The sequence below is a fragment of the Coptis chinensis genome, chromosome 7, assembly GCF_015680905.1.
Source record: "Coptis chinensis isolate HL-2020 chromosome 7, ASM1568090v1, whole genome shotgun sequence".
NCBI lineage: Eukaryota > Viridiplantae > Streptophyta > Magnoliopsida > Ranunculales > Ranunculaceae > Coptis > Coptis chinensis.
The window spans coordinates 94,670,258-94,683,883 of record NC_141462.1 but is presented as its reverse complement, the minus strand read 5'-3'; the positions used below and the strand labels follow the sequence as shown (position 1 = coordinate 94,683,883).

General features: G+C 38.4%; 1 protein-coding gene across 1 annotated transcript; it reads right to left on the bottom strand.

Annotated features, from left to right (window-relative positions):
• Positions 1-276: 276 nt before the first annotated feature.
• Positions 277-5,846, bottom strand: LOC147490167 (uncharacterized). Its single transcript, XM_086574822.1, has 7 exons — positions 5,469-5,846; positions 4,935-5,240; positions 4,747-4,848; positions 4,327-4,625; positions 3,486-3,587; positions 3,297-3,364; positions 277-605 (listed from the first exon to the last, which is right to left on the bottom strand). The coding sequence occupies exons 1-7, from the start codon at positions 5,829-5,831 to the stop codon at positions 277-279; spliced, it is 1,569 nt and encodes a 522-aa protein (XP_086430948.1). The 5' UTR covers positions 5,832-5,846.
• Between the last annotated feature and the right edge of the window lie 7,780 nt (positions 5,847-13,626).

Here is a 13,626-nt window from a genome sequence, read left to right as displayed (position 1 = left end):
ACAAGCCCAAACTTGTGTGTGTGTGTGTGTGTGTGTGTGTGTGTGTGTGTTTAACAATTTGCAGCAGAAAATGTATTTAATGAAAAACAACATATGAAAATAAGTAAATAACATCATATGAATGTTCCTCATACCTTTATCGTTACCTTGCCCGGTTTATCTCATATGAGAACAGCTCCTCCTTTGTCTTAGGAATCATGTCAATCAACTACTTTGCATCCAAAAGTTTTTTGTTATCTTGTGTCTTAACACGTTCACGCTCCCTGTCACGGTCAATTATCTTCTCCTTGTAGTCATCCCTCGAACGATGTCTGGCCTCATCATTTCAGCTTCATTTCGTTCTTCTTTTCGTTTAACATTTGAAATGCACTTGGCAAACTCCACTGCCGCAGCCAAATTAGGTGGTGGTGTCCTGAAACCAGTTTGGACATCTTGCAGTTCCTCCGTTGAGTAATCAATAGGAACCAAGGGCCTCATTTTCTTGTCTTTATCCCCATCATCTTCATCTTCTTCATGGAATATAGAAGGTACAGCCGTTCGTTTACCTGAACCCACTAGACCGAATCCCAGTTTCTTAGTAGGAGCATTACTACTCTGCTTGTTATCTGGTAAAGGAACTGGCAAGACAGTTGAATTAGAACAAAACCATGAAAGACCAACAATACGGTTGAAATAAAAGTCCCCCTACTTATTCAAATAAATGAGTCAAGCCAGACTACGATTCTTGGAGACTGAATGAGAGGGAGGAAATAAAGAAATCAAATTGAAGATGGATCCTTTTACTGTACAAGGCTTGACTTTTTTCGAAGTCTAGATGAAAATTGACACAACTTGGAGATGCATAGGCGTCTTTACAACCTGCGATTATATAAAACAAGATCATTTGCATGCTAAAATCTTTGCGGTCAACAGCAACTAAGTACTTAATGGATATTGCATTATTATTTGAAGGATAATTCCCTAGCCCATGTGTATAGCATAAAATAATACATCACAATGTAACATAGAAAGTAAAACCAATAAATAGTCCACCTACCACCAACTCTTGCCCATCAACGCGTTAAATTTTCGCATGCGTAATGCACGAAGAACAACGTATAACATAACCAAATGGAAATGTATAGGAAGAAGATTTTCTTGATCGAACAAATTATGGATATACTGATAGGCGTTGGCTAGGAATATTCCCCGATCGACCGGGGATAGCCGTGTAAGCTGCGAGAAACGAGAGAGAGAGAAGATTGGTTCTAGGGTAGTAGTATAGAGGTTCGTGCTAGGATTGATTCTCACAAGTACACGAAAGAATTATACCCGATCGAACACGAGAGCTAGTGACCAATCTAAATCTCACGTATGATGGTCGAGCCAGCAAAGCTATAGGTCCTTCCTTGCTCCAGTTTCAGCAGGCTATCAATCCCCCTTCTTCTTTTGGTTCCCGCCCTCCGGACCTACCAACTTCATCTTGACTAGAGTTCATTTCCCGCGAGTACCTTCCTATCAATCTAACTTCTTATTACATAGAACCTTTCCTTCTTCTTCTTAGTTCACAGCTTCTCCTTCTATGAGAACTGAAGTGGTGAGGGCAATCTTCCAGCTTTACTTCCCTGGCTGGATTCTATCCTTTTCATACCCGAGACTCCCTTCACTACATAAATACAGGAACCGAAAGAAATAGTTCTACGAGCTAACACCATGACAGGGGAGAAAAGACGCGTTTATGTGCTTATAAGTTGGCCTTCTAGGATCAATCCCGAGCGGCCAAGTCCCCCCCCAACCAAACAACGAATTCTCATTTCTTTGACCGATAGGAACCTCTTTATGTGATTCAAGAAGTGGATTAGCTTAACTAAACTAATCTACTTCAAACCTATCTTGATAAAGCCAATCCAAGGCTTATAGGAGGGAGTTGAAAAGCGACAAGCAATTACCTCTTTCTTTCCCCCCTTACGCCTCGATTCGGATGATGCATTCCACTTTGTTGACTTTTCAATCCACGACCGTTCACTTGAACACGCAAGCTTTCAAGCGAGAGACAAAAGCAGGCAATAAGGAATTGACTTGCCGATTGAACAAAGCGAATTCTATTGGCATTACTAAAATCGCATTTTATTCGATCTTGAGTACCAGAGTCGTTCTAAAATGACTTGATTCGCTCACAACGTGGCCGTAGAATCTATATTTAGTGATGTTGCCTGTTGAGGACTTCCGACTTGGATTACCAGTTTCTCATTCACCTGCGAACAACTAGGGACATATAGAGGTGGGATACCAGAGAGAGATCATACTTTTCGAAGGTTATCTTTCAGCTTTCTTGCCTGCCAGTCCAAGAGTTCACTCAAAAGCGGGTAGCCATTAAGGAAAGCGGCTGTTGGCGAGGTAGTATCCTCCATCGATTCGGGAAATACCCAAGGCTATTATATACGATGCAAACTGGTTCTTTGGGTTCTATGTCTGGTCCATTAGACATGAAAGTTACTGAGGATTCGCTCATCTAGCTCGTCGGGGTTGGGTGGGAATAGACGGGTAGCTCGTTACCTCTGCTGAGGCTGCTAGGGCGGTCCCTAGGTCGTATTCCCTATTTGTGACAGGTCCGGCCCCCACCAACAACAACAACCAGTAAAGCAGCACCAATCAATGTAGAAGCACCACTAGTAGCATTAGTAGTGTCGGTTTATGCCCCAGAGAGGAAGAACGAACCAAAAGCGAGGACTTAGAGTCCATTGCCTTGAATCAAAGGAGAGGAGCGAGATCCGCAGTCAAGTAAATTGTAAATTAAATACAATCAAGGTGCGTACACACCCCTTTACGGTTGCAACAAACCAAAGAAACGTGAGTCGCAGTATCAAAGAAGAAATCGCAAGATTTAAAATCTAAATCAGTTCTTTCAACATTGGTTCACTAATTGAGACAAACTAAAATCTTAATGTCTAATGCAAAAGGAAGCAAGCGTAGAACCAACCTTGCAACAACTTTAGCTAATATCGGAAGGTCATCTACTAGATGAAATTCCATGTCCCTTTAACCCACCCCAACATTACAAGAGGACTCTCATGAGCAAGTCAACCAATTTGCAACCTCCACTCGGTACGCCAACAAGAAAACAATAGCAGACCTTCCATTCAAAACATTCAGGTGACATAGCGTACTATATACAAAATAATTTTATGTTTTTAGGACAATGCTCTCTGCCAATGAGACTATATACAAAATAGTATGTATCATCTAGATTGTTACTTTCCGAATGAACTTTGATATACAAGGCTGCGACATGTATAAAGCTGCCGGAATCTATTTACCTTTTGGAGGACTATCTAGTGCCCATGCAATGCCCTCATCCCACACGGAGTAGGACTGTTGAAACAACCTGAAAAGTGAAAATAGACAATGAGTTTTATAAATGTTACATGTACTGCAAGCATATAAATTAGTTTAATTCACTATAAGGTGCCATACCTTTGATATACAAGTCTTTATGAAGTAGTCACCTTTCTCTTTCCTCCTTTATCCGGGCTTGAGACCGGCAATGCAAATTCTTGATTAGTTGCATTGGCGGAGTTAAAAAAGGGTTAGTATACTCAACTCTAAACCTGCAAAAGCAACCACATGCAAATACATATGAACGATCAATGGTAAGGAGCAAACACATGTATATATAAACAAAAAGTGTTCATTCATTACTTAAAATATCCATGAACAAAAGGTCCATATATACAAGCCACAAAATAACCCAGGATAAACTATCTAAGTTTCCATACACTTAACATGAGGTTTCATACCACTTGAGTTCCAAACTAAAACATAACAAAACAAAAAGGAAGATAAAGAGTTTATAATAGCAAGCATGCAATTTAATCTTCATATTGCAACCTACCTCCAGCCCAAATCAAGAAACCTCCGGTAGCTATATCTCGTGAGATCTGCGATATCATCTTAGGGACCATCATACACGGGAGCATCGCCAACCAAGACATTGGTAACATACACAACCTTTTCATCTCCTACAATATCTCTAAAATGACATTTTTTCTTTGTCGGACTTAACATAGCCATTAGCCACGTGTTCACCTTTCCTCCCCAATATCTTCACATTAGGGTTAGAAGACAATCTAGAAGGAGGGTTCAAATTTGGGACTTCTTGAAAGATCACGACGGACGGAAGTAGAATCAACTTCAGTTGTATGCATGCATGGTTGGCCATTTGTCGATCCATTATGTCTCATATTTTCAAGAATACCCTATACACATTGAACAACAACAATTAGCTACAATAAAAAAAAGTTACAACTATGGAAAAATAAGAAATAGCACAGGCGCGCCATAACTCACTGCCATCGAGTCTCCATTCTTGTTTGGCCAGCCAAGAGGTTCCCCACTGTAGACTTCACCTCAGATAATTCATTCTCGAGCTTCGAGTTACTTGAGCTCTCCTGTTCAAGTAGCACCTCTGCTATAGCAAACTTTTGCACTTGTTTGTTGAACATGCAAGAGCTATATCCACGAGTACGTCTCCCTTTATCCTTCCCAAAAACTCGAGCAAGCGGATCACGTGTGATGTCGTAATCAGCATCACCCCCACGTTCACTTGACTCTTCTGCCATCTCTTCTTCAACACTTGTAACTTGTTCCTAAAATTTTTGTAAGTGATATGACAAAATAAGATCTACAAAGTGTTTTGGGCCTATACGTGAATATGGACGGCAAGACTTAATAAAGGTACATAAATAAGACAGTTTTTTACAAACTCACATATAACTCTCGGGCATTATTCAAAACAGTCCCATCTCGATGTTCATGACCATATTTCCAACCATCCGTACGTCTATGTTTCTTCCCTGGATTTGCTTCGTCCTACACAAACAAGTATACAACAAGATTTAGTAAGTAGTAACATATCAAATGAAAGCAAAATATGAATTAGTTATAATAATACATACAAGTTCCTCTAATATTCTGCTATAAGGTTTCCTCCCACAAGTATGGTCAACGAAATTCATACTTCTATTTTGAGCATTCTTAGCGCAAAGATCCTTGACTTCTTGTGTGCTCTCACGGATTGCAAATGCTTCCCAATGACTTGGATCAAACCCCGTTGGACATGATAAAATAGCATCTTGCTCAGATTCACAATTCTTCAAAATTTTATGTCGCAAACCATATTTCCAAGATCGCAACTTAGGAGAAAACCATTTCTGTATATTTTGGCGCGCCATTGTTGGGTTTACATTGAGTTGGAACTCCTCCTACAAATCACACATATATATATATATATATATATATATATATATATATATATATATATATATATATATATATATATATTAAAATCTTCTTTGCATGGTATATGGTCTTGACTATCAATAGGTGGGGAAGCCTTAACTAAGAGGAATAACTAACTGAGATGGTCCATGGCCTGCTCCATTGGGTTAAAATATGGTTATAAATGAAAAAAAGGGCAGATAAATAGTTACCATTAATTTTCCCCAAACTTCATCTTTGAATGTATCATCTACTGTATCCCAACTTGCATAAGAAATTGGAACAATAGCTCGTATCCAATGCCCGACTCTACTGCTCCATTTGCCACCATAAACTCCTGTTACCCTACCATCGGCTTGCACTATGACTGGCAACTTAGTTTTCTTAGATTGGGAAGTATTGTCTCCCGTTGAATGAGATGGTTGGGACACACTAGGTTGCTGAGAACCAGAAGGAGACGATTGAGACATAGTGCGGTGCTGAGAACCGGAATGAGAAGATTGGGACAAAGTGCGGTGTTGTGAACCGGAAGGAGAAGATTGGGACACACCACGGTGTTGTGAACTTGAAGCCATTATTTAACAAATAACCTAATAATTGAAGAAAGTGAAGTTAGTTCATCAAAACAAATATAGCACAAACTTGGCACATATAATTAAGAAAAATCATAAATGAAATACCTAATTAATAGACTTGATAAGATATATTGGCACAACACATATATATACTCAAAAAAAAAAAAGAAAAATAAAGGTCATGAAGTATGCATTACCCAAAAATAAATAAATAAAGTGTATATTTCAACTATTATCATTTGCGAACTTTCTGCATCAGGGGTATCAAGTTAGGTTGGTCTTCAAAAATAGACTGGACTTCCGTTGGCGCTTCTAGTTCATCTACAATACTACTCAATCGAGGAGGAGGATGTATGACCACCCACCAATCAGGATTTTTCAAATCTTTCGAATAGAACACTTGACTAGCCTTAGAGGCAAGAATGACTGGCTCGTCGAGTTGATAATGGACACTCTTGAGCCTATTAAAGTTGACCATCACCAAATTAGAATCGGGACAGAGTTTACAACCATTAGTTTTGTCCTCAACCCTCACCCAATCACAATAAAAGACCACTTCATGGAATGTTGTGTAGTCCAACTCCAAAATTTGCTTGATAACCCCATACCACATGGTTTCTGAGTCAACCGGATTTTTATCTTTCCTACTTGCCGTAAATGAGGTAATAGCCTTCATGCAAACACCACTATCTTGAGTGACAACAATATCATCATGAGACTTAGTAGCGAAGACAAATCCATTAATGCGATATTTCTTATATGATTTAGCCTTGTGCATTGGCCCTTTAACTAAGCGCCACAAAGTAAACTTGCGTGCTTTTAGCCTTCAACAACTATACAACAAAGAAAAAGATAATTAACAAAAATCAACAAAACTAAAAGGCTCACCTAAGCTTAGCTACTATAAATCACGAACTAAAGAGAATACCTTATCGTATAACCCGGACAATGAATTAAATGCGAATCTCCACTTTCGACTTTGCTATTCCTTTTCCCCTACCACGGTAGTGGGTTGCAAGTTCCGATACTCACTGCAATTCATTCATGGAAGTCCATACGTGATTCTTCATAAATTACCAAAAATATTAAATTCCAAAGCCATAATGAACAACCCACCTGTAAAATTCATCGAGTCTTTCAACTTGTAATCGAAAAATAAGCCATCTTCGTATTTGTATCCACTGTGCCGTTTCTAACATCACAACTTTGAAGTCAAGCAAAGGCCCTTCATCAATGAAATAGCCATTTTCATCAAGGTAGCGTTTACGAGTCAATTTTTTATTTCCTCCACGCGGCATGTACTCCATGGCATATCGGACAGATTCAGAAACTATGTAGGACTCCACAATTGACCCTTCAACATATCGTTTATTCCTGGGTATGTTTTTACACTCTTTCATCGCTCTATTAGTATTAAGAAATTCAGAAAGTATACGTGTTAGTGCTGTTAAAGATGATTTTTATAAAAGAAATTGAACTAATATATAAGACACATAGTTGACTTACTGCTCGAAAGGATACATCCACCTAGGCCACACAACTCCACAAACCAACGCTTCATCGGCTAGATGAACCATCAAATGGATACTAATATCGAAAAAAGATGGTGGAAGATGTTTCTCCAAGACACACAACGCTTCTACAATCATTAATTTGGCACCTTCCACATCCTTACGACTTAAAACCTTTGAGCACAAGAGTCTGAAGAATAAGCTTATCTGGTGTAAGGCTCTTCGCAAGTCGCGGTTTTTCGGAAAAGCATGTTGAAGCAACACAGGCAGCACATATTGCATTATAACATGATGGTCATGAGACTTCATCGTGAGCAAAGAAGGTGGGTTGGAACCGACAATGTTGCTCAGGTTAGACGAAAAACCCGAAGGAAGCTTCAAGTCTTTCAAAATTTGGAAGAAATGTTTTTTCTCATCAGCATCTAAGACGTAGGAGGCTTTTGGTTTTTTCTATCTACCGGTATTTAAGTCCTCTTGCATCCACAAACTACTACGGATGCCCTTCATCTTCAAATCCTCTCTAGAAGCAACTGTATCCTTTGATTTTTTCACATCTAGGATCAAGTTCAATATATGTTCAGAAACATTTTTCTCATCATGCATCACATCAACACAATGTCGAACTTCATGACTTGGCCAATATTCCAGTTCAAAGAAAATGGACCTCCTATAAAAAGCCCCTGTAACTTCAACACCAGCGTTGTTGTCGTCGTCATCATCATCATCATTTATACTCCCATCAACTCTTGACCGTTTGGAACCTTTTTGGATCTTACCAGGTACATATTTAACACAGGTCAGCATTTTGTCAATATCAGTTCCTTTAAGACGTGTTGGAGGAAGGTTATGTTCTTGCTCCCCATTGAAGTGCTTACTATATCTGGAGATAGAGAGTGTTAGAATTGCTTACTATACATAACTTGAATTCAAAAAAGTTAGCCAATATTTAAAGTGTTTATTATACCTAAATGGGTGATCCGGATCAAGAAACAAGCGGTAGTTTGTGTACACAATCTTCTTACTACAAGGTAGACGCTCTGAGGGGGTGTTGTCACCACAAGCAGGACATGCTTTATAACCATGTGTCACACAACCAGATAAGTTTCCAAAAGCCAGAAAATCGTGTATCCCCCACATCAACATAGCTCTCAGAGTAAAGTGTTCCCTCTTGTGCATGTCATACGCAGGGATTCCTTCCATCCATAGTTGTTTCAACTCATCAAATAGTGGTTCAAGGAAAACATCAATGTTTGTAGTCGGCGCCTTTGGTCCAGGTATCAACAAAGACATCATTTGAAAGTCGGATTTCATACATAATGAAGGTGGGAGATTGTATGGCACTAGTATGATAGGCCAACAACTGTAGCCAGTTGATTGAATACCACGAGGATTGAAGCCATCAGTTGCAACTGCGAACCAAACATTACGACCCTCATTAGTGAATTCTAGCCATCTCTCTTTACATTTTGCCCATTGGACTGAATCAACAGGATGTCGCATATAATCCCATGAAGGTGTTGCTCGAGCATGCCATGTCATTTCCCGTGCTAATGATGGTATCGTATATAATCGTTGGAGTCGTGGACCTAAAGGAAAATGTCTCAACACTTTTTTAGGCACTTTTGACTCCTTCCCTGTTTTACCCTCCACTTTATATCTGGGCGAGTCGCAATGAGGACATATCGTCAAATCTTTTTTTGTCCCATAATACAAGATGCAATTATTCTCGCGATGCATCGATCGATGCGCTTCGGCTTTCATACCTAGGTCGGTCAACATTTTCTTCATTCTTGGCCACTTTTCAGGCAAAGTGTTTTCTTTTGGTAACCAAGTTCTTAGCATAGACAAGAGTGCACTCACACTATTTCGGACCAACCATCTTGTTTCTTTAAGTCATGAAGCTTTACAACTGCAGATAGAGTTGTCACAGGCCCCTCACATGAAGGGTATAATTTTTCTTCGGCTTTTAGTTTGTACTCCGCATACTTTTTATCCAAATCTGGTTCGGGAACGAAAGGTCGTTCAAAATCAGAAGTTTGACCGCCATCCCCTCCATGCACATCACCCCTTCCACCTTCATGTACGCCATAAGAAGCATCAACAAAATTCCCTAGCCCAAGCTCTCTATCTTCAATGTTTTCATCTCCAACTATGTCTACCACAGGATACTTTGATCGTTTTTCACCATATAAGGACCATACCGTATACGTTAGATCAAAACTATTTTGAACTATATGCCTTCGGACTTCATCAAATACCAATCTTTTCCCATTCCGACATGTTGTACATGGGCAAGGACATGTTGTAAACCCTTCATACTTTTCTTTTGCTAAATTAATAAAATCGTCTACCCCTTGTCTGTACACGGTGCTCACTCGGTTTGGTTCATAAATCCAGTCCTTTTGAATGGGTCGTGACATTTTACCCCTATATAGATAAAGATTTAAGAATGGAAACAAGAAAAACAACTCTAGAGTTAGTTAATTTGAAGCCATCATAAAGTTTAAGCTAATTGTCAGTACCATGAATAGGTAAAGGAAAAAAAAAGCATACCCCCATTTCTTGCTATAACATAGCCAACTATAAAATAGGATTAAAGAGACACTACACGAAAAAATAACATATTAATCAACATGCGAATTCTTCAAAATAGTTCAAATAGCATATTAATTTCCTATTGAGGAGGTTAGCCTCAATATAGTTCTATTTCACAGTCAAGCAAAGAGCTAAAAAGCACACATTTGATCAAGTATGGCCATTCAATATAGTCCGTGAGCGTAGCGAACTCTTGAGGTCGCTTTAGAAGTCACCTAAAAAACCACTTCGTTGGTGTCTGTCTGTACCCCCCAAACAAACCAAAAAAAAAAAAAAAAAAATCTTTCCCCCTTACAGAATTCTCCCTCCACATTTTCTCTCCTCTCTCACCTCATCTCACTTCTCTCTAATTTCTCATCTCCTGCCCATGAAAAATATTGGGTTCCAATATCTCTATTCCCGCCGGTGTCACAGAGTCAACAGGTTTGTGTGCCGTTTGCTGGGCTTTCGATTTTGTTGTGGCCTATTGCTGTGGCTTTAGCTTCTTTACTAGGAATCTGTTCAGGTTTTTTTCTTGGACTTTATGCTGCTGCTGTTGCATATCAGGTTCATTTTGATCATCTACTTTTCCTAACATAGACTCTTTTTTCCCTTGATTGATTTTGCCTAAACTTCTTGTACTTCAATTGTATATTTCATAAGTTATTTTTTCTGTTTTAGGAGAACTCTACAAAGAGTGGTTTACTCTATGTCGTTCTTTGTATTGGCCTTGTTTGATGAATACACCAATGATTTCCTCTACCTCAGAGGGGGTCGTGCTTTCCTAGGTATGTTATATATCTTGCGAAAGTGGTTCATGTTTATTCTTTTTGAGTTATTTGACTGAATTTGCTGATTGAATTTCATTGCATCCTATGTTTTACTATATGATAGTTTTGTTATGTGTCTAGCCGGGCCTAGGTATCGTGGGAGGTAGCTGATTCTGATGTAGGTCGGTTGTAAAGCTGGCTTAATCGAGAAGCCCGAGGTTGTTCGCACCAAGCAACCTCTGTAAGGATCTTTGTCCATGCAAATGCATGCACCTCCATTCTTAGGTTCTCTTGGACTAGTTTAGTTTGAACTTGAAGAAAGGCTTTTGGTAGCCAACCATACTATCATTCAGTTCCTCACTCTTTTAAACACCTAAGATCACCTTGTTTGAAACACGTTCTGTTTGGATGGAGGGATGGTATGAATGAATGTGGTGGCGCTAACTCTTTTATTTCATATTACATTTTTTTTTTGTTCCTTAAGTGATGTCCTCAAGAAATGCATATCTTGAAATAGGTGTGGGCAGTCACATTTTGTATACTTACTCGCTTTTACATTTTGGTATCAAATATGGGATAATTTTTTCAAGGGCTGGGGGGAGAGAGCTTCTTGCTGCTGGAGCCATTGGCGTCAAAGATTTGGAAGTATGGCAATATTCGAAGAGCAACATAGTTAACATTGGAATTCCTGCATATACATTTTTACGGTGCTTTTTTCACTCAATCGAGTGTGAGTCAACCGGATTTCTCATGCGTAAGTATAGTATTTTGCTGACTATACATATCATTTTTGCATCAATGCAGTATACTAGTATATCCTCCAAGAACCATAAAAGAAACCAATACATAAGATGTTCCGAAGGGAAATGCACTAACAACAATTAGAAATAGGAAAAAAAAATGAATAAATAAAAATAAAAATAATAAATGATAGGCACTGTGATTGAAGATATATGTACCTGAAGTCAAGCACTAGGAGCACAATCAATGCCGAAACCTAAAGCTCCAAGCTAAGTGTAAGAAGTTTGTACTTTTCCTGCATTTGAAACTCATCTTCAATTAACTAAGAAATGTTGACTAAAGAAAAAAGTAGCAAAAAAAGGGATAAAACGCATGAACAATATCTACCTTGTCGACTCTCAAGCCACCACTTTAAAAACACCAAATCTGTACGGCATCTTATGTGTAGGGAAACTAGAAAAAAAAATAGAATAGCAAACAAAAGTTAAAATAAACAAGCACACACCTTAGAGTATTCCATTTTGTGTATGTCAAAAGTCAAAACCAACAAGCATATAAAAGATTCTGACTTAATATCTTAGAGGAGAGTGCTTTAGATGCTTAACTATGGGTATAACAAAGCTTGTACTTTTATTCAGCTTGTAATTAAACTCCTCCATCTAATTGACTGATACCACGTTTAAAAGGTAAAAACGTAACATACTACAAACTTAGAAGAAAACCCATTCTTACCATTATAATAACCAACTTAAACAAACTATTATAAACAAACTCATTCACCAAGAAAATTAAAAACCCTAGAAAACGAAATCAAGAATTGCAAACCCAAAAACCAAAATCGCGAAAAAACAAAAACTAATCTTTATAGAAACTGACCTTAAAAGATCGGAAAGATGGTAGCTTGGCTTAAGATGAAGAATTTGAGATGATAAAACTACCTCCTTTAGTTCACTTTCATCAAGATGAACGAAAAATGAGTGGATAATTCGAATAGATTGAGAAAAGTGGAGAAGAGTTTTCAGTGGGAAAGGGTTTCTGTCTTGAGAAGAAAAAAAGAAATTGCAAAGATTGGAATCTGACGCCTCACCCTTTCGCACATGCCAAACACGAGACTTTGGATCTTTATTAAACTCACGCCTCTTTGCCGTCACTATGTTTTAAACAAATTTCATAAATAAAGTAAAACTAATTTTTGATTTATTGTGACGCCAAGCAACAAATACTGACGGCAATTTGATGTCACAAATTTTCTGACGCCTATTTGGCGTCACAAATTGGGAAAAGTCCCTGTCACAAAAAAGCTGTTATGGTGTAGTGTTCTCTTATATATACTACTATATTACTAATTTGAAAATAGAAACAATACTAAAAAGAACTAATAGCTAACTTAAAACTATAACCATAGTTGCTAAAACTAATATTAATCTTAATTAGCAATACCATTACTGTCCTGCATCAGTCTCCCGTTCTTGAAAAGAACTCGACCTTGAGTTCACCTCAGGTAAAGAAGCATACTCATCTCCATGATAAGGAAATATATCCTGGACATTAAATGTAGGAGAAATATGCAAGTTTGCAGCTAGGTCGACAACATAAGCATTGTCACTTATTTTCTTGAGAATCCATAGGGGACTAATTTTCTTCCTTTTGAGCTTGTTATAAGTACCAACTGGAAAACGCTTTCTACGAAGAAAAACCACAACCATGTCACCTTCTTCAAAAGTCTTTAGATGCCTATGTTTGTTTGCATTTTCTTTGTACCTAGCATTAGAAGATTCAAGATTCTTTTTCACATCGTCATGCAACTTTTGTACATTATCAATCAACTCATGACTTATCTACAACAGCATGAGAATCGGGAAAAAAAGGCAAAGCAACAAGATCCAAAGTATGGTTAGGTAAACGAGAGTACACAATCTCAAAATGACACTTGCCTGTAGACCGACTCTTTGAAAAATTATATGCAAACTCAGCTTGGGAAAGAGCAAAATCCCATTGTCTGGGTTTATCACCAGTAATGCAACGGATAAGATTACCAAGAGTACGGTTGACTACTGTTTTGGCCATCGTGATGCGTGGATGAAGCAAGACTACTAAACTTCAAAGAAGTATTGAGACGTTTCCACAATGTCTGCCAAAAATGACTAAGGAACTTGGAATCACGATCAAAAGTAATGGACTCAGGAACACCATGCAAGT

Bases quoted from the DNA above. Each gene is read 5' to 3' on its own strand.
- LOC147490167 (XM_086574822.1), bottom strand. From the start codon at position 5,831: ATGGCTTCAAGTTCACAACACCGTGGTGTGTCCCAATCTTCTCCTTCC. The intron at 4,626-4,746 runs GTGAGTTTGTAA...CAAAAATTTTAG, and splicing joins ATAATGCCCGAGAGTTATAT to GAACAAGTTACAAGTGTTGA. The intron at 606-3,296 runs GTAAATAGATTC...TTCCTTTACCAG, and splicing joins ACTAGATAGTCCTCCAAAAG to ATAACAAGCAGAGTAGTAAT.